The sequence below is a fragment of the Sorex fumeus genome, unplaced genomic scaffold (genome assembly GCF_029834395.1).
Source record: "Sorex fumeus unplaced genomic scaffold, SorFum_2.1 ptg000143l, whole genome shotgun sequence".
Lineage (NCBI taxonomy): Eukaryota > Metazoa > Chordata > Mammalia > Eulipotyphla > Soricidae > Sorex > Sorex fumeus.
Window position 1 is genome coordinate 310621 of NW_026606200.1, and position 19599 is coordinate 330219.

Consider the following 19599-nt stretch of genomic DNA (forward strand, 5'->3'; position numbering starts at 1 on the left):
ATGGATCTATTTTTTAAATTTATTAAGGTAATGTTGGTTTATAGGAGTATAAATATTTATGTATTTCATGGGGTACATTTTTTATAATATGTGGATAAAAATTTAAAAAAATAGCCCTTTTAAAGCAATTGGATTATTCATGAGCCACTGAAGAATAAACTCCTTGCCACTGGTAGGATAGGGTGCTCATTCCCATCATTTATTGCTGAGGTATGCCCCTTGATGATTAAAATTAAACTTTCAAATTACTAATTGGAATTAAAAAGTGACTAGAGATCACAGTTTGAGCTCAGACACAGCAGTGGCTGCTACCAATAAGGCAGCTTTTATCTGAGGTCCAATTCCTCTAGTAATTAACTTTTGGGGAAAATTAAGTAACCTTTTCATTTTAATCTGATTGGAATAAAAGACCTTTTGCTAGGAACAATTAAACTAATTATGTTCCATTTTATAAATTAATTTTTGATGGAAAAATAATTTTATGTAGGACAACTTGAAAAAACTTCCTGATGTACTATTTAGAAGAGACAGATTCATCAATTGAAAATATCATAAAATTGATTTCTTTGGTAATTACTTTGGTAGGAAATATTATAGTTTGGATTTGAACATTTGTAATATTAATGTCTTTGGGATAGATGCCTTAAAATGAATTTCAAAATCAGACTTTTCAAGACACAAAAACCAAAAGCTCAAATCAATTCTATTGATTCCTGGCACCATCTATGGTCCTTCAAATTCCACTCCTTCATCCTGTCACACAGCGACAGGAGTAATCTATTAACATCACATAAGGTATCCCAAAAACTAAAAACAAAATCAAAACGAAGCATTCATGGTGAATCAACATAAGCTTAGTTTTGAACTTCAGTGAAAAATGTCATGGTGATGGTATGGTCATCTAGGACCCATTCTGTAGGAGCATCCAAAAGCAATCTATTTGAGAAGTAATTCAGGAATGGAAACTCACAGATCGGTTTGCATTCATTTGTGTTTTATTGGTAGTTGAAGAAAGGTTGTAGTTGGTTTTGTCTTTTAATTTACTAACTAGATTTCTCTGTCTTTTCTGAAGTTGAAGTATATTCTCAAGTTGCTTTTCCTCTTGGTTTGAGATTATATTATTTGGAATTAACTGAAGTTCCCATTTTCCAAAGCATAGGCCTTTGTTCTAATATAAAAGAAAGTCACTCTGACCTTTATAGACTTCACTCTTTCTTATACTCTTTCCAGCTGTGTAATATTTCACGACTACTCTTTTCTATTTGCTCTTTAATTTTCTAATTTTTTTTATAAAATTAACACTAACCAAACAGAAACTGTTAACTTTGGCTTGTCAAATCAAGTGTTTCATTGATTTATAATTCCCAAAGAACTTGCTAATGAGCACCGATGAGGTATGATAACTAGTGGTGGCATTTGTGGATTTATTCTATTGGCTTTTGTCTAAATGCAGCACTGTTTATTATAAAATGTATTCTTTATAATGCGTTGATAATTTTGATATTATTTCTCACGTTTTTTATTGATTCAACTGTGTATGTAAATGCATCTACACGGTTTTTCTTTTGTTCTTAATTTGTAAAAAATTTATATGCCAATGTGGTTTTTCACTTGTAAAGTTCTGACCGCTGATATTAAAAACTGTGTAAACATATTATATTAAGAAAAAAAAATCTACCTCTATTTTGTACTTACCAGGTTCTGGGTTGAATGATGGACAGTGGCACGAGGTTCGATTTCTAGCGAAGGAGAATTTCGCTATCCTCACCATTGATGGGGATGAAGCTTCAGCAGTTCGGACAAACAGTCCTCTTCAAGTTAAAACTGGAGAAAAGTACTTTTTCGGAGGTAAGGTTATCATTTTTAAAAACTTAACTAATATATTTCTAGTAATACAATGTCACTGTCGATTGATAATGAAGTATTTGCATTTGATTTAATGAATTCAGTAGATCTTAGGAAAGAACTCTGTGATCTCTTGAGTAAAAGATTAGTAGCAAATTTGTGTCTTCATGGCAAAGGTGTTAATATATCACCAAATTCTTAAATCGAATTCGAAATATTAAAAGTATAAAACGAGTGCTGAATTCATTATTTCTTGCACTAGTATACTCAAGAGGCACTTCCTTATGTATTATGCATTCATCACCTATTGCTATCAAACTAATTAGACCAAACCTTAGGACATCAAACAACATTCATTGCTTAACAGTTACTTTAAGGGGTTTCCAAAATTATTTCTCCCACCCACTCTCTTTTTAGAAAAAAACATTGTTCATTAATTTCCAGAAAATCTACCTTCTTTAAGAGAAGATTTTAATAGAGAACCCCATTCCACCAATTCCACCCAAGAACTTGCTGAATCTTCTAGGATTGATCCAGAACCCTCCCCAGATGGAGGTAGTATCACCCACTTTGGGGCACAGTGCTTTAGATCAGATATTCAGGAATGGGTAAGCTTATGATGCAGAAATGGCTGACTGGTGACTTGGGGTTTCTCAGGATGAGAGTCACATAGTTGGGTAGGATCTAGACATTGAAGACCTTACAGGGTCAATTCCCAGAAGCTTATACACAATTGATGAACAGCTGGTGCCGGCAGCTGTCCAGGAACATTGATTAGTCTGTGCAGCTGAGACCCCTCAGAGCCTTTCTTCTTCAAGTGGTCTTCTCTATAGGAGATAAGGCTACTGGGAATGCAAGGGGTTAGGGCAGGGGCGCAGAGAAGGGGCGAGAAGGGAAGGGGATACAGAAGCCATTCAGCAAGAGATATTATACAAGATGGAAGCCTGAATTATTGGTCATTGTATCTTAGCTACAGTATATCCTATCACTTCTGTCATATTCAGTTTGAAATGAGTCATGAAATCAAGTCCACATTTCAAGATAAGGATGAAGAGATGGGTATTTGGCAACCACTATCAGAAATTCCTTACACAGGGTACATTATATATTAAGCAGTCATCCAACCGCACATACCTTGATTTTTAAGTAACCAAAAAATAGTGAAGTGAAAGTTTCTCTTAATGCATTCTAATATATTGGCAAGTGTGTTATAATATATAATGGTATATTTTCCAATTTGATATCATTTCTCTTTTATTAGTAGTATAATGTTGGAAACCCTTTTATCAAAGTACCAGGTATGTTGTTTAGATCTACAAATCTCTAGTAAATTATTTCTCCTATGTAATATAAAATCATAAAACGTACCTTATTTCCTTAGAAAGACTTCTACTTAAAATTTAAAACAATAGGTTTGCGTAGGTTTGCTTCTGAAAATATAACTGTTAACTTTGTATGTCAATTAGCTTGTGCCTACAGCTATTTATATGCATTTCACTGTACAATATTTACATATGCCCACTTGAAAGCAGACATCCTATATATCTTGTTCTCTATTGTCTAGCTTCTCCAACTCTGAATCGTAACCCCCATTTGAGGTCACCAAATCGGATGTGCATATTGCAAAAAATTTTGCAATGTTTGTTAAAAGTTTGTTAAAAGAACTATCGAAAACTAATTCAAACTCAAACACATAATAAAGCTGAGGTGATCCTGGCCATGCTGGCTCATGTTGCATTTTTCAGCAAAAGAGATTAAGAATGGGAAAAGTTTAAGAAACCTGCCTTACTCTTTGCTCTAAGGTCCAATAAAGTTTTCTAAATGCTAGTGCCCACCAGGAGTGAATCCTGAGCATAGAGCCCGGAGTGATCCCTGGACACAGAGCCAGGAGTAATCCTTGAGTACCACCATATGTGGTCCCAAAACAACAAACAAGCAAACAAAAATCCTGGATACTTGATTATCAATAAATATTTACATTGAATTTGTAAATGCTAAAAGAATAGTCAACGTAGAATTTTAAATCCAATTGTCTAAAAGAGTTAATAGAAGTCCTGGGATCCTTAGTGAGGTCATAAGAAACATCTAAATTCTAGCTCTTACACCATATGTTTCTGCTCCTGGTGTCATGCTATGATGATTAGTGAAACTCAGAGACACAAGTTCCCAAATTAGACCTCTGCTCCTTTAATCTTCCATGCTATTTTTGTAAGTTAAAACTACATGGTTTTTAAAGTGTTCTCCATAAATATTTGATGAGCAGATGAAAATCAGACACGATAGCTTATGAGTGAATAAATTGGAACTTGCTGGTTGAAGAGAAAGCAGTACAAGGCCAGACAAGTTTTCCACTTAAATACATTTAATGGATGGCTCTTGGCCAATAGCTTCATTGCTATCATAGTATGACAATCATCAGTTGTCAAGCTATTTCTAAGCTCTATTCATCCAAATGACAGTGAGCTGTCTTGACTGTGAAGGATCTTGTTGAGCCCCTAAGACCAGTATTGGTCTTTTTCCACTTAGCTGGGTAGGCAAAAAGCTATAACTGCAAATTTATGGCAAAGAGTATCTGAAATGGGAAAGGTTTGCAGTGCATAAATTGCTATTATTTTATAGCCCCTGGTTTTCAAAGACTTTGGTTGGGAGTCTGTTATCTCTTCCTTCTTTATTGTGCCACAGGAAACCCAATCGGCAAATGGTTACAGTGCTTTGTTGGTTATACTGCCTTTGGCCAAATTCTCAGTACACATCGAAATCAAAACAGGGACCCATGTGATTCAGAGTCTCCGAACCCACTTATAGCTTAAGATGCAGAATGTTGAGAAACTGAACTATATTAAACTTCAATTCTGCTGTGAATGACGGAGTAGCAGAATTATAAAGGACTTAGCCAACAGACACATGTCTTTCAAACTTCGTTGACTACTGTAAACTGAGGTTTGGAGGTGAATTACTCTCCTAGATTTGTGTTTTGTTGGGGCAGTGAAAGGAAGTCACAGAGCAAAGTCTGATGCAGAAGCCTTTATTGCTTTAATTTAATTTAATTAAAACCTTCCATGAGTTCACTGTCATAACACTGTTCATACAAACTTATGTAAACTCAATCTCTCTCTCACACACACACTCTCTCTCCCGCTCTAACTTACTATGCCATGAACAAAATGCTCTCCTCAGAACTCTATGGCCCTCTTCCACTGTATAAATATTCTAGAATTCAGCTATACTCCGAGCTGGCAAGAGAAAACAGTTGAAGCTATTAGCTAGCTCTGGATCACTGTAGGATCCAAATTCCAGCATTGTCTTCTTTTCTGCTTTCTGGTCTTCCCCAGACTTGCAGCTTCTTTCCACCGACTAGGGTGTCTGCTTCTAAAAGTTGCTTTACTTAACTGCCTTGCCTCATCTGCATTGTGGATATCCCTTTTCTAATTCCTTCCTCATCTTTAAGCTAATTAAGAGAGCACTGATTTCACCAAAGAAAACCCCAGGTGGCCTACAGTCTGTTGGTAAGCAGAATAAATAGCACCTAGCCTGGCGTGAACCACGGAATATGCCTGCAGGATTTCTGAGATGCTGCTGGTGGCTTTGCAGGCGACATGCTAGCTGCCTCTGTATTGTAACTTCACACACACACACACACACACACACACACACACACACACAAATGTGCCTATGCATCTTCAAGCAGTCTCAGGAAAGTTAAGGTGTAATACTATGATGAAAGCACCGTAGACAACAATATTTTGGTAAAAGTCAAGTAAATAGACTTTGTTCTAAGCCAGGAACTTTCTTTCAGTCCCAGACACTGGGTTTGGGATTTTGTGGCTTCTATTCATGGATGAATGATTTGAATAATTAACTCTTTTTCCTTTCTCCATGAAAGGGAAAAGAATATTTTTGGTGAACACTCCATGGCGTAATGTTCAAATCAGAGCCTGTCCTGAGCAGACAGTGCTCCATGCTGAACCACTTTCCCCATTCACTTCATTTTGATTTATTTGTTTTTCCCTTGATTACACAATAGCCACTTTCAAGCCAGTTTTGAAATTTCAAGCCTTGTGCTCCCCTAAAGCCTCTCGCCCACTACTTTGCCCTTCAAAGTGTTTCTTCCTCACTTAACACAAACCCATTTTTCAGTTAAATGAAACTTAAGTGCAGGCTTTCCTGCTCACGTTTCTCCATTGACGCGCATCAGTCTGTTCACTCTGCTTCTTGGAGGGCGTCAAGCTGGGGTCTCGATGTTTCTTTAACAATTTCTGGACAGTTGTTCCACACCGGGGATTGTTTTCTCACTCCTGCTAAGCCCTGAAAGGGACTCCAGGAAAGGGTTCTTTGCCTTGGCCTTTCTCGGGAATAAACAAAAAGGATCACTATTCCTTTGGGATGTTACTTCAGTGAAAGGCATGTTAGCTGCGGTAACTTTCATTTCCACCTTTCTAACTGGATATTTTGGATGATACCTTATTAACCTTGGGAATCAAATGAATGGTGAACACAATAACGAAGTTTATTTGTTGAATGTTATATACTGTTACGGGCTTTTTGATACAGATACAACCAGTGTCAGGGAGGGATTTGAAAGATCACTGTCACTGTCCTCCCATTGTTCATCGATTTGCTAGAGCGGGCCCAGTAACGTCTCCATAGTGACACTTGTTACTGTGTTTGGCATATCCAGTACGTGCCGGGTAACTTGCCAAGCTTTGCTGTGCGGGTGAGATACTCTCGATAGCTTGCCAGGCTCTCTGAGAGGGACGGAGGAAAATTTAAAAAATATATTTGGTTTATTAATTTGTTTTTTTTGAGGGGAAACTCCCAAGTAGTACCCAGTGAATCTTTCCTGATGATTCCCTGACATACAAGTCAGATGATTTAATGATCGGGACCAACAGTATTAAGAGCTACCTGGAAGAAATTGGGGGGCTTCTGGGTTACAATCACTGGTGCTTGTGGTTTTGGGGGGCTTGGGGGAGATGAGGAGCCTGGTATTTACATCAGGGCTGTGCTTATGCAAGGACTGTACCTGGACTCCTGAGCTATGATTTTGTCTATATTTTCTTTAAATAAAGTACAATATTTCTTGGAGTTTCATCCTACTTTTATGTTTATAATTCCTGTTCTCAAAAATAGATTTTATGATACTTAACATTTAAAGACTTTTTGCACTGTGTTCCTAAAGTGTAGGAACATGAAAGCAAACAGCACAAATTAGGGTTCTGACTGCACAAAAGGTAAAAATACCACAGATCTGGTGAAATCCGAGCATGATTTTTTTTTTTTACTTCTGAGTAGGATTGGCTCTATAATACTATAATAAGGAATTAAATGAAATTATTTTTGAGGGGATTTCATGCCCACACTTAGAAGTGCAGAGTGAGGACTCATCTCTTTTCATTCAACCAAACCTAAATAATAGAAGTTGAAAACTTGTTGTTTGCTACAAGTTGGATCACTTGATCACTTGATCACTTGACTTCCCGTTAATCTTCAATTTGCTCGAGCGGGCACCAGTAATGTCTCCATTTGTCCCTGTTGCATGCTAGTATAGCCCAATGGCTCTGTTCGTTCTAGGAACACGAAGAGCCTCAAACCAATCATGCATGCTCTTGATGAAGAAATCTGACCATCTGGTAGGTGGGCGGCCATGTGGCCTTTTGACATCCCTTGGAATCCATTCGGTAACGGCTCTAGTCCAGCGATCATCTCTAAATCTCACTATGTGACCAGGCCACCTGATTTTTGATGCCTTGGCAAACGAGACAGCATCCCTGATTCTTGATCGTCGATGGAGGTCAAAACTCCGGATTCTTTCTCTCATTTGAGTGAAATGTGATAGCTTAGAGGACAACTTGGATAGGAAGAAATAAGTCAGCAGTGCTAGGGGTGGGCTGGGTAGGGAGGGAGGGAATAAATTTCTGATAATCACAGAGACAAAGAATGTGAAAGGCCAATGGCATAAAAATCAAATCCTTGAAAACCTTGTGTGTGTGGGGGGGGGGGGGGGGGAGGGATTGGAATAGACTAGAAGTTGCCTGGGAACAAGGGTCCGAAGTTTTGGCACGCTGGTGACATTAGAGATTCATTAACTTTTACAGAGGGAGCACACAGAAGGCAAGCTTGATTTTTTGACTTCTGAGTAGGATTGGTTCTATAATACTATAATACTGGGTTTGAATCCTGGCATCCCATATGGTTCCCGGGACCCATAAGGAGTGATCTCTGAGCTCAAAGCCAGAAGTAATCCCTGAGCACTACTGAGGACAGCCAAAAAATTAAAACAAAAACAAAGCAAAAATATGTTACATTAATAATGATAATATATTATCACTCTAAGTAATAAATAAGCAAATCTAGAAATATGAAACCCTAAATCTCACAATAGTGATATTTGGTTCCATCCATGTCTAAAGAACTGATATTTGAAATGAAAAAAAAAAGGCATAAAGCAATCTTATATTAGTTGGGGCTATCCAGAGATGCATATATGTCAGATAAGTTATGCGTATGGGTTTACATGTTTAATGGAGAGGAAGTTCCACCATTTGTTATTTGTTATCTTTAAGCTACATAATTGAAACTATAATACTACAACTAGTGTTATACCAGGGACTGTCTGCATAATTCTCGACTTCAAAAACAGAGAATGGAGGTCTAATTTCTGTTGGCAGAAGATGGCTATTCCAGCTCAAAAAATGTGGGGGAAGTTAACTTTCCTTCATACTTGAATTTTATTTAGATCTTCAATCTTTTGGTAACACTATCACCAAAAGATGTGGTCTTCTCATACAGATGAGAGCAAATCTCCTTGTTTAGTCTTCACGTCAGTGCCAATCTCTTCCTCATGAACCTACCCTATTAGTGAAGCAAAAAATTTCTGTTAAAATAAATTAGAGATATGTAAGAGGAGATAAAGAGAAGAATATGTTCAAGAATGTGTTCAAGGGGCTGGAGCAATAGTACAGCAGGTAGGACCTTTGCCTTGTATGCAGCTGACCTGGGTTTGATTCCCAGCATCCCATATGGTCCCCCAAGCATGACCAGGAGTAATTCCTGAGTGGAGATCTAGGAGTATCCTCTGTGCATCACTGGGTATGACCCAAAAAGCAAAAAAAAAATGGGGAGCGTTAGCACTGCAGGTAAGGTGTTTGCCTTGCACGTGGCTGACCCGGGTTTGATTCCTCCATCCCTCTCAAAGAGCCCGGCAAGCTACTGAAAGTATCCCGCCCACACAACAGAGCCTGGCAAGCTCCCCATGATGTATTCAATATGCCAAAAACAGTAACAAGTCTCACCATGGAGACGTTACTGGTGCCCATTCGAGCAAAATGATGAATAATGGGGAGGACAGAGCTACAGTGCTACAGTGTCCAGCAGAGAACACAGGTTTATCCAAGTAGAAAAAAAAGAAGAGAAAAATACCTCTTTTGGGCAGAAGAAAGGCTTAAAAGAACAAGCCCCAGGAATAAATTTGATCAACACTACCCGTTAGCACAGTTGAAGCAAGGATATTGGTTGTTTTGTTTTCTGATGTTATCGTAAGACTGTCTGACACATAATACATTCTGGTTATATATTTATTTACTGACTAAAGTATTTACTCACAGAAGAAAATCAACAGTCTCTTAGATATGGTTTGTAGTTCACCTACATAGCTATAAGGGATATTATTTCTGTCACCACCTCCACTGTCAATTCCTACCATCTTCCCTTCCCTCCCACTATCCCACACATACACACCATTCTTTTTTATTATTATTAGCGATATACCATGAGGTACAGTTATAGACTTACAAATTTTTGTGCTTGGGTTTCAGTTATACAATGATCAAGTACCCATCCCTCCACCAGTGCCCATTCTCCACCCCCAATGATCCCAGTATCCCTTCCACCCCTCCATCCCCTCCGTCCCACCCTGCCTCTGTGGCAGGGTGTTCCCTTTTGTTCTCTCTCTCCTTTTGGGTGCTGTGGTTTGCAAAAGAGGCATTGAGTGGCAATCATGTTCGGTCTATAGTCTACTTTCAGCATGCATCTCCCATCCTGGGAGAATCCTCCCAATACCCTTTATTTGGTGCTCCCTTCTCTATCTGAGCTTCCTTTTCCCCTAACACATGTGACTGGCCTCCAAATCATGGAGCAAAATTCCTGGTACTAATCTCGGCCACTCCTGGGTGTTAGTCTCTGATTTTGTTACTTTATGTTCCCCAGATGAATGCAATCTCTCTGTGTCTATCCCATTCTTTCTGACTCATTTTGCTTAACATGATACTTTCCGTGTAGTACCACTTGTATGTAAATTTCATGACTTCATCTTTTCTAGCAGCTACATAGTACTCCATTGACATACACACCATTCTTATTAGTTGATACTAACAAAACATAACTGGCCAAAAAGCTACCGGTGCTTCAGGATCATGATCATATAAGTTCTCAGATCTTAATTAAAAAAATAATTAGTGTTTCATATAAAAGACATAGACTAGTAGACATAAACAGGTAGAGAAGAGTAAAGGTAGGATTCAAATATTGTACAGTATATGTTTTCTGAAAGTTGGCATTATTCTTTTATAGGGCTACTTAATCACTTCACTTAATCACTTAACTTCCCGTTAGTCGTCGATTTGCTCGAGCGGGCGCCAGTAACGTCTCCATTTGTCCCTGTCGCGTACTAGTGTAGCCCAATGGCATCTCTTCGCTCCGGGAACATGAAGGGCCTCAAACGGATTGTTCATGATCTTGACGAAGAAGTCTGACCATCTGGTAGGTGGGCGGCCACGCGGTCTTTTGACATCCCGTGGAATCCAATCAGTAACAGCTCTAGTCCAACGGTCGTCTTTAAATCTCATTACGTGACCAGCCCATCTGATTTCGACACCTTGGCAAATGAGACAGCGTCCCTGATTCTTGATCGTCGACGGATGTCAGAACTCCGGATTCTTTCTCTCATTTGAGTGAAACGTGATATTCCAAGCATAGCTCTTTCTATTCTTCTTTGGGAGACCTGAATAGCGTTCTCATCTTGTTTGCGTAGGGCCCAGGTCTCTGAGGCATAAGTTAATGCAGGAAGAACAGTGGAATCAAAGAGATGTGCCCGGAGCCGGAGGTTCTTCGTCCTCTTTGCTATTTCTTCGACGTTCTTGAAGGCATTCCAAGCCGCTCTCTTCCTCCTGCGCAGCTCTATTCCTATTGCTTTCTCTCATTTGTTTTCTCGCAAATATACCAAATTCACCCATTGTTTGCTAGTTAAATGGAAATGCAGACTTTCAAGAGAATTTCTTTTATGATTTATTCACTGCTGTAGCCCTATATGAATGAGACCTGGGCTACAGCAGTGAATAAATCAGAAAAGAAATACTCTTGAAAGTCTGCATTTCCATTTAACTAGCAAACAATGGGTGAATTTGGTATATTTGCGAGAAAACAAATAAGAGAAAGCAATAGGACACTCCGAGAGGAACAATGTGTTGAAGAACGTTATCCTGTAGAAGAAGTGTTCAGAGGAAACCTTGGTCAAGATGTGCTTTGAACAAAGTTTGGTGAGGTGGGGTATCACTTTAAGAACAGAAATGGAAAGTGCATCCCTGATTCTCTAGAGAAAGAATTATGCATGAAGAGAAAGGAGTGTGTAAGGACAGGGAGAGTTTGAGGAAAATGGGTTGACATGACTTCAGGTATGTGAGACATTAGAGCCACGGTCACGGTCCTCCCGTTATTCATCGATTTGCTCGAGCGGGCCCAGTAACCTCTCCATTGTGAGACTTGTTACTGTTTGGCATCTTCAATACGTCACGGGTACCTATATTGCAAACCATAACACCCAAAGGGAGAGAGACAGTAAGAGTGAATGTGTCTTCCACAGATGCAGGGAGTAGGAAAGGGTGGTGGTGGCAGGTGGGATACTGGTATCATTCGTGGTGGAGAAAGGGCATTGATGGAGGGATGGGTGCTTGATTATTGTATGACTGAAATGTAATCACGGAAGTTTATAAGTCTGTAACCATCTCACAATGATTCATTAAAAAAATAATTAGAAGATAAATTATTCTTCTAAGGAATAAAAATTAAAATTCTGCTATAAATTTACATGCCACTAAAATCATTTCTTGATACTTAAATACTTAAGTGTCTATCTTTTCTAATAGGTCTCTCTTTGACATTCCAACTTAGTTATCAGTGGGAAGTGTCAAGTTCAATTACATTGGTTTTGAGCCACAAAATGACAGGTGCTCAGAGTCTACACCTGGTGGTTCTCAGGGGACCAAATGTGGTTCCAGGAATCAAACTGGTTTGGTCATGTGCAAAGGCAATCTCCTTAATCTCTACACTAGCTCTCTGGTGGCCCTGCATTGTGAATTGGGATTTAGCAAAGATGGTGATACTGTAACATTCGTCTCCAAATTATGGTATTCCTCATCTTCCCTATCTAAGGCCACAATTTAGGAAATGATCAATGTCCCGAATAGGCAAAGTTTTACACCATTCTTAAAATCATGAAAGTTACCTAACCTGTTATTCGTCAATTGCCTCGAGCAGGTCCCAGTAATGTCTCCTTCATCCTAGCCCTGAGATTTTTAAGAAAGTGCTATATTCAAGGCTCTTTAGGAGAATGAGATCCATCATTGTTACTGGTATTTGGCATATTGGGTATGCCATGGGGAGTTTGCCAGACTCTGCCATGTGGGCAGGTTACATTTGGTAGCCTGCCAGGTTTTTCAAAGTAGGAATGAGATAATAAGATGTCATAATAAGATGTCTGGTTTTTATAGTCTCTGAGCTGATTTTTATAGTCGCTGAGTCTTGGTCGTTGATGGGATTACATGGCACCAGGGGGCCAGATGGTGGGTGTGACCCCCGCCTACTGGAATTCAGAGGATCTGGGTGAAGGATGCTCAGCCCCGATCCGAGTAGTCTTGGAGATCTCAGCCCTGGGACCTGCTTGCCTTTGTTCCTCTGCCGGTACCTTCAGGTGTGCGGAGAGTGGTCTCAGCATGGCGGTGGCTGGTCCTGGAGGTCTTCGGCTGCTGGAGCCCTGGTTGGGTGGGGAGGAAAGCTCAACCCGCTCCCCCCAAGGGGCCCCGGTGAGGACAGCCAGGCACGGGGGCAGGAGACTATTACCTAACCTATTACCTAACCTATTTCTTTTAAATTTTAAAATGAGAAATGAGGAAATCACAACTTAGGACATCATAGATTCCTTTGAGTAGCTAGTTTACTTGACTAGGATTGGTTCACAATTGTAAAGCAATTATTTTCTTTTCATTGCTTTCAAGCCTGCCAGTTCATACTTTTACTTGTCATTTTTACTATTTTATTTGGATCTTTATCATATATGATTTTCCTCCCTCTTCAGGTTATTTTGTCATTCCTAAAAGTAGTGAGATAACCTAGAAGCTTCTTTACAGTTATTGATATCTTAAAATGGTTTTGATAGTAAAAAAATTACTCACACAAGTATTTGCATCAATATTTGCAATTCTATGTAAATATTTTCCCATGTTTAAATTTCATTTTAAGCTATTTCTTCTCTTTCTGATAACATTGACAGGAAAGAAAAAAATCTCTTTTTTATTGGTGGGAGGTGGCCAGTAATAGGGCATACAAAGATGTATTTTCCATTCCAGTTCCAAAGAACTTTTGGTCATTTTTGTATGTTTTCAATTATATGTGTAAAAGAAAAGGATAAAGCAGAAGGCGGGAAATGTACATTGAAATTGAATTCATTAACCTCATCGGAAATGGTTGCTCTGTTGGAGATAGAAAAATATCCATTATATAGACCACATTTTCAAAAAGCTTTTTATATCTCCTAGATATAAAATTTGATTAGAGATATGATTTGGGCTTATTATCTTTGGAATTATGTGCTATTTTACTGTATTTGCCTTTTTACGGTTCTTATAACTGGCTTGCATCAGAGTATTCAAATTCAACACTAAATTGTAAGTGGATCTTCAAAGGAAAGAAATGAAATTACAAAAATTCTCACTTGCAAGAATTGTCTTAACTCTGAAGCTAATTATCGCTGGCACCTTCTATTTCTTCTTATTACTAAGTGTGCTATTTTAAACTCACAGGACTATGAGATTGTGTTCTGATTGTGAAAAGAACATGAATAACTGAAAATATGTAAAGTAAATATGTTTTCATGGTAGTCTTTAAGAAAATATATATTATATGTAAACTTATTTTAAATTGGAAAAGAGCCAAATTTTGAAATTTAATAAGTTGTATATTTATGTAACTCTGTGCTATGTATCAAATTATCTCTGGGTAAATTTAAATATTTCCAGCAAACCCAAGTTGACTTGGTTTAGAATAATTTGGGGTTTTGTTTGTTTGTTTGAGGGTCACAAATGGTGGTGTTATGGGCTTACTCCTGGCTCTGCACTCGGGAATCTCTCCTGGAGGGCTTAGGGTCCATATGAAGCACTGAGGATTAAATTAAGATTGGCAGTATGTGAAGCAAGCACCTCACTTGCTGTACTATTGCTCCGGCCCTAAGTGTTATAGTACAGTATCAAAAAAGAAAATCATGAATTTTATATTATTTTTTTCATAACCAATATATGTTACTCTTAAGAAGTGGAGATTAAGCTTAGACTAGACATTAGGATGTGTCTTACTAACCAACTTGAAACTATACTATAACACCATAGTAATCAAAACAGCAAGGTAATGAAATAAGAATAGACTCTTACCCAGGGGTTAGAATTGAGTACCCAAAGACAAATCCCCAGTTCTATGGTCAGCTAATTTTCAACAAAGGAGCTGGGTATACTAAATGGAATATAAATCATATCTTCAATAAATGGTGTTAGGAAAATTAAAGATCCACATGTAGAAATCTGAAGTTGGAGCTATACCTCACACTGTACACAAAAGTAAGTACAAAGTGAATCAAAGACTTTGAGGTGAAACCAAGACCCATAAAATCCTCAAATATCAGATAAAGGGTTAATATTCAAAATATATAATATATAAATATATATAAATTACTCGTAAAGATCAACAGAAACATATCGACGAGCCCTATAAAAATGGGAATGTATAATAAACAAACACGTCTCTGAAAAAGAGAAATAAATGGGCAACACGCACTTGAAAAACTCTCATCATCACTTCTTTTGGAAATCCAAATCAAGACAGCAATGAGATATCTCCTCGCATCAGTGAGAAAAGCACATATCAAAAAACAAAAACAAAACTCTGGGAACAATCAATGTCAATAGTGATGTGGCGAAAAGGACTTTTCAATCCCTACTAGTAGGGATGTTGATTTGTTCAATGTCTCTGGAAAACAGTGTGATAATATTGCAGGAACATGATAATTGACCTGCATATAGCCCAGGAATTCCACTTCCTTATGTCAACCTGGGGGCACAAAAAACACTCATTCGAAGGATATATGCACACTGTTGTTCACTGAAGCATTTAGTATAATAGTTAAGATATGGGATCAATATAGGGGCCCAGTGACAACTGAGTGAATATCAAAGGTGTGGTAGGTATGAACAGGGAATACTATGTAACTGCAATGAAGGATGAAATCATGTGGTTTGCTGCAACTAGGTTGAATTGGAGGATATCATGCTAAGTGAAAGTAAGTCAGGAAAATGACTTATTTCATTACCATGCTGTTTTGATTACTATGGTGTTATAGTATAGTTTCAAGTTGGGTAGTAAGACACATCCTAATGTCTAGTCCTAGTTTAATCTCCACTTCTTAAGAGTAACATATATTGGTTATGAAAAAATGATATCATGTAAGTAAGGAAAAAAAACACAAAAAACAATGATTTTTATCTGTGGTATATAGAATAATAGGACAAGGGAATGCAAACTATCAAAGGGAGAGACCTAAATTATACCTGACCCTAGATTATAAAAATGAGAAAAAAACAGGAAGGATAGAAATCAGGGAGCATAAGAAGAGGTGTATGGGGAACATATAGGGCAAGGTCCGTTGTCTTGGGCGCACTGGGGTTTTAGAGGTGTGGTATGTGTATATTCAAACCATAGAGTCTACAGCACTCAAAGTGGCAGTCTGGGAGAATTGGAGAAATTACAGGGGACATTGGTGGAGGGAAGTTGACACTGGTGGTGTGGTTGGTGTTGGTACATTACAAGTCTGAAACTCTACTGTGATTGATGTTTTAAATCACATTGCCTTCATAAAACATAGTGATAATTAAAAATAAAAGAATCAAAGTATCCTAGGAAAAGCAAAAATGAATTCAATGTTCAAGAGACTTAGAGGGCGGAATTCTGTGACGGGAAGCAGGGTGGAGAGATGCAGTGGGTTGTACCTGAGGTGAGGGGGAAGGATGGAGACAAGGTAGGAGGTCAGGGAGGGAAGCGAGCCAAGGGCAGGGGACTCTGAGCCAGCCCCTGAAAAACTGCAGGTTAGACCCAGTGTCAGATAGCACTCACTCTAGGTGAACTCTGGGACCTTTGTCAGGTTGGCACTTTTTACAGGCGATGGTCTGAGGGAGCATAGTGACAGTCACCCCACTTGCTGGACACTGCAGGTTTTGGGTAATGATTCCAAGGAGGGAAAACCAGGATGGCTCCAGGAAGCTGTCATGCTTTGTCACAAACCAGAAACAAGTGATTTGGTTGTTTCTCTACTGAAGCTGGTATTTCTGTTTATATTCTCTATGGTCAGAAAAATGGCAGGGAAACGTTTTGATGGTGACACTTTTATATTTGATTGATTTGTTTATTTTGGTTTGGGGGTCACATCTAATTGTGCTCAGCACTGAATTCTGGCTCTGTACTCATAAGTCAAGTCTAGTAGTGCTCAGAGGATCAGATGGGGTGTCAGGGAATGAAGCCTGGCTTTCAGCTTGCCGGGCAAGTGCCGTACCACTGTCCTGTCTCTTCGACCCCCCAGTGGTAATAATTCTTTCATTGCTGAAATTTTACATATCATCTCCCCCAAACTACAGTTGGATTCAATATCTACAGCCGTACTAATCTGTGGTTGTTGCACCGGTCTATCGGCTTGTTTAATCTTTTTATACATAAACTTCTCCTTTTGACCAAGGAAGTGAGTTCTTCCTGGCTGCATGGAAATTACTTCATTGCTGAGATTTTAAAGAATCAACTTTAAAATAAGTTTGTACCAGTCGGAGTTCTTCACAACACAGTCAAACATTGCTAAGTTACCACCTTTTATTCTTCAGTTTCTCATTTTTTGGGGTTCTTGATAGTTCATTTTAGCAACCAATGATGCCCCTAACAATTAAGCAGTAGTATCCCCTTTCTGAAGAAATTTTGTAGTAAGAACAAATTGCTATGCCATTCCTTTTTCTAAGAACCTAAAATGGATCAACATATGATGGTGAAACTATAGCTCTTTTTAGGCATGAAGAGTATGTTGTCAAGGTGAACGGTGGAAGAATGGCCCTCCCGTTGATCGTCGATTTGCTCGAGCGGGCCCAGTAACATCTCCATTGGAGACTTTGTTGTTACTGTGTCTGGCATATCGAATACTCTCGGTAGCTTGGGCATTTATATATACATATACATATATATTTTTATGTCCCCAAATTGACACTGGAAACTCATATATATATTAATATATGTATATATCTTACTGTATCACTGTCACTGGCATCCTGTTGTTCATCGATTTGCTTGAGTGGGCACCAGAAATGTTTCCATTTGTCCCAGCCCTGAGACTTTAGCAGCCTCTCCTTACTTGTCCTTCACAATGGTGCCATATTGGAGGCTCTTTCAGGGTCAGGAGAATGAGACCCATCATTGTTACTGTTTTTGGCATATTGAATATTCCATGGCTAGATTGCCAGGCTCTGCTGTGCATACAAACACACACACACACACACACACACATTTATGGGAAAGTCAAAGAGGAAAAAACCTCTCCAGCCTTCAAAGAACTTAGTATAGGACTAAGTTCCGATGTTGGAGTTTATAGCCAAAGACTAGCAATATTTAAGTGGGCTGATTTCAGAATCCAACCCTAAAATTTATTGTATAATAACTTTCCCAGCATACCTCCCATATGCTTTTCTGCTATTGGCATCCTCTCATCTCCATTCCATGTATTAATGCTTAGAGAGTGCCAGAAGTGCCACCCCTCGATTTTTCTGGAATCTCAAGTCCCTGTGGCACTGCAGCACTGTCCTCCTGTTGTTCAATGATTTGCTCGAGTGGGCACCAGTAATGTCTCCATTATGAGACTTGTTGTTACTGTTTTTGGCATATTGAATACACCATGGGGAGCTTGCCAAGCTCTGCCATGCGGGCAGGATACTCCCGGTAACTTGCCAAGCTCTCCAAGAGGGACGAAGGAATTAAACCCAGGTTGGCAAACGCCCTACCTGCTGTGCTATCACTCCAGCCCATCAAGTCACTAATCACCCCAAATTCAAGGACTCTTGTTTCATAGAGACCTGGGGCTAGGTAAAGAGAACCTGCTGTCTGCACACACTTGATTGGATCAAATAGGGTGCAAATACAAAAATTAAATGAGGGGATACTTATGTAGTCATGAACACCACACTGTTTCTATTAGGAAATGCTCGAGTCTTCAGTACATCAGCAATAACCCAGAATCCTCGGCGACCTTCAGAATTTCCCCGGTTATGTTTAGGCTGAAAGGACCAAAGGAGGCAACTCCAGGGTGCAGTCTGGATACATGGTTTTAGGTTTAATATTTCAGAGAAAGGATTTACTGAATGTCAGGAAATACACATTCCGAGAAATTGACACCTAGGGAATGTGTAGTTAATGCTACCTGCAGGAATAAAAGATGTTTGAGAAAGATCAGAGGAGAAGAGATTTCAGCTGGGCTTCAGGGTGAGCGCAGAGAGGTTGGGTAGGGAGAAGACCCACTGGGGAGGGGCTGAGAACCTACCAGGAAGGCACAGTCCTGCAGGGGAAGCCCTGGGCAAAGGCTGGCAGGGAGAACCTTTGTACATTTTCTAAAATCAACTATTTAGGTATACAAACCTTTCAACTTTATGCAGAAGAAGCATCTGGGTATTTTAAAACAAATTGAAACCCTGTTGGGTTGTATCTGGGGTCGGGGTTGGGGGCATGGAGGGTGGAGGGGGGATGAGGGCATTGATTCATTTGGTCTGACATAGGATCCAGAAGTTTCCATCAGCATAAACTAGCATCCAGTTGATTTGTCTCTTTGCTTCTTCTACTGTATTGGGGGCATTTTCATGGCATTAAATATACCGTTTCAATGATACCACACACTGTGTTTTAGTATATTCGTGCAGTTGTACAACCGTCCTAGTCTCATTTCTGGTCATTTTTATGACCCCAAATTGACACAGGAAGCTCATTAGGAAGCGTCCTGCTCTCTCCTGCCTCGCTCTCATCCCCAGGCAACCACTAACCTACTTTCTATCTATAGATTTCTCACTTCTAGACATTTTATATAAAGGGATTCTGCTAGCAGGCTGTCTTTCAGGACTAACTTCTTCCACTTAGTGTGAGTTTTTTCAAGGTCCCTTCAATTGCAACCTGTAGTACTTTATTCATATTGCTTTGAAATTATATTCCATTGTATCAATATTCTGCAATTTTTTGACTCACCAGGTGATGGAACTTTGCATTGTTTCATGTCTCTGCTATTATGAATAATGCTCCTTTGAGCAGGTCTGTATGCAGCTTTTTCTGTTCACATACTTTTCAGTCTCTTCAGTAGATACTTAAGACTGTATGTCTGAATCATATGACACTTCTAAGTTTAATATTTTTTATCATTTTTATATTAGT

The 19599-nt window shown here is 39.0% G+C and overlaps 1 protein-coding gene across 1 annotated transcript in view; it reads left to right on the plus strand.

Annotated features, from left to right (window-relative positions):
* Window positions 1-19599, plus strand: part of CNTNAP2 (contactin associated protein 2) — a gene marked incomplete at its 5' end in the record, with an annotated part of 1346219 nt that overhangs the window by 251993 nt on the left and 1074627 nt on the right. The window contains one exon of the mRNA XM_056106760.1: window positions 1699-1848. Within this exon, the coding sequence (XP_055962735.1) occupies window positions 1699-1848 (150 nt within the window). The remainder of the gene's footprint in view (window positions 1-1698; window positions 1849-19599) is intronic.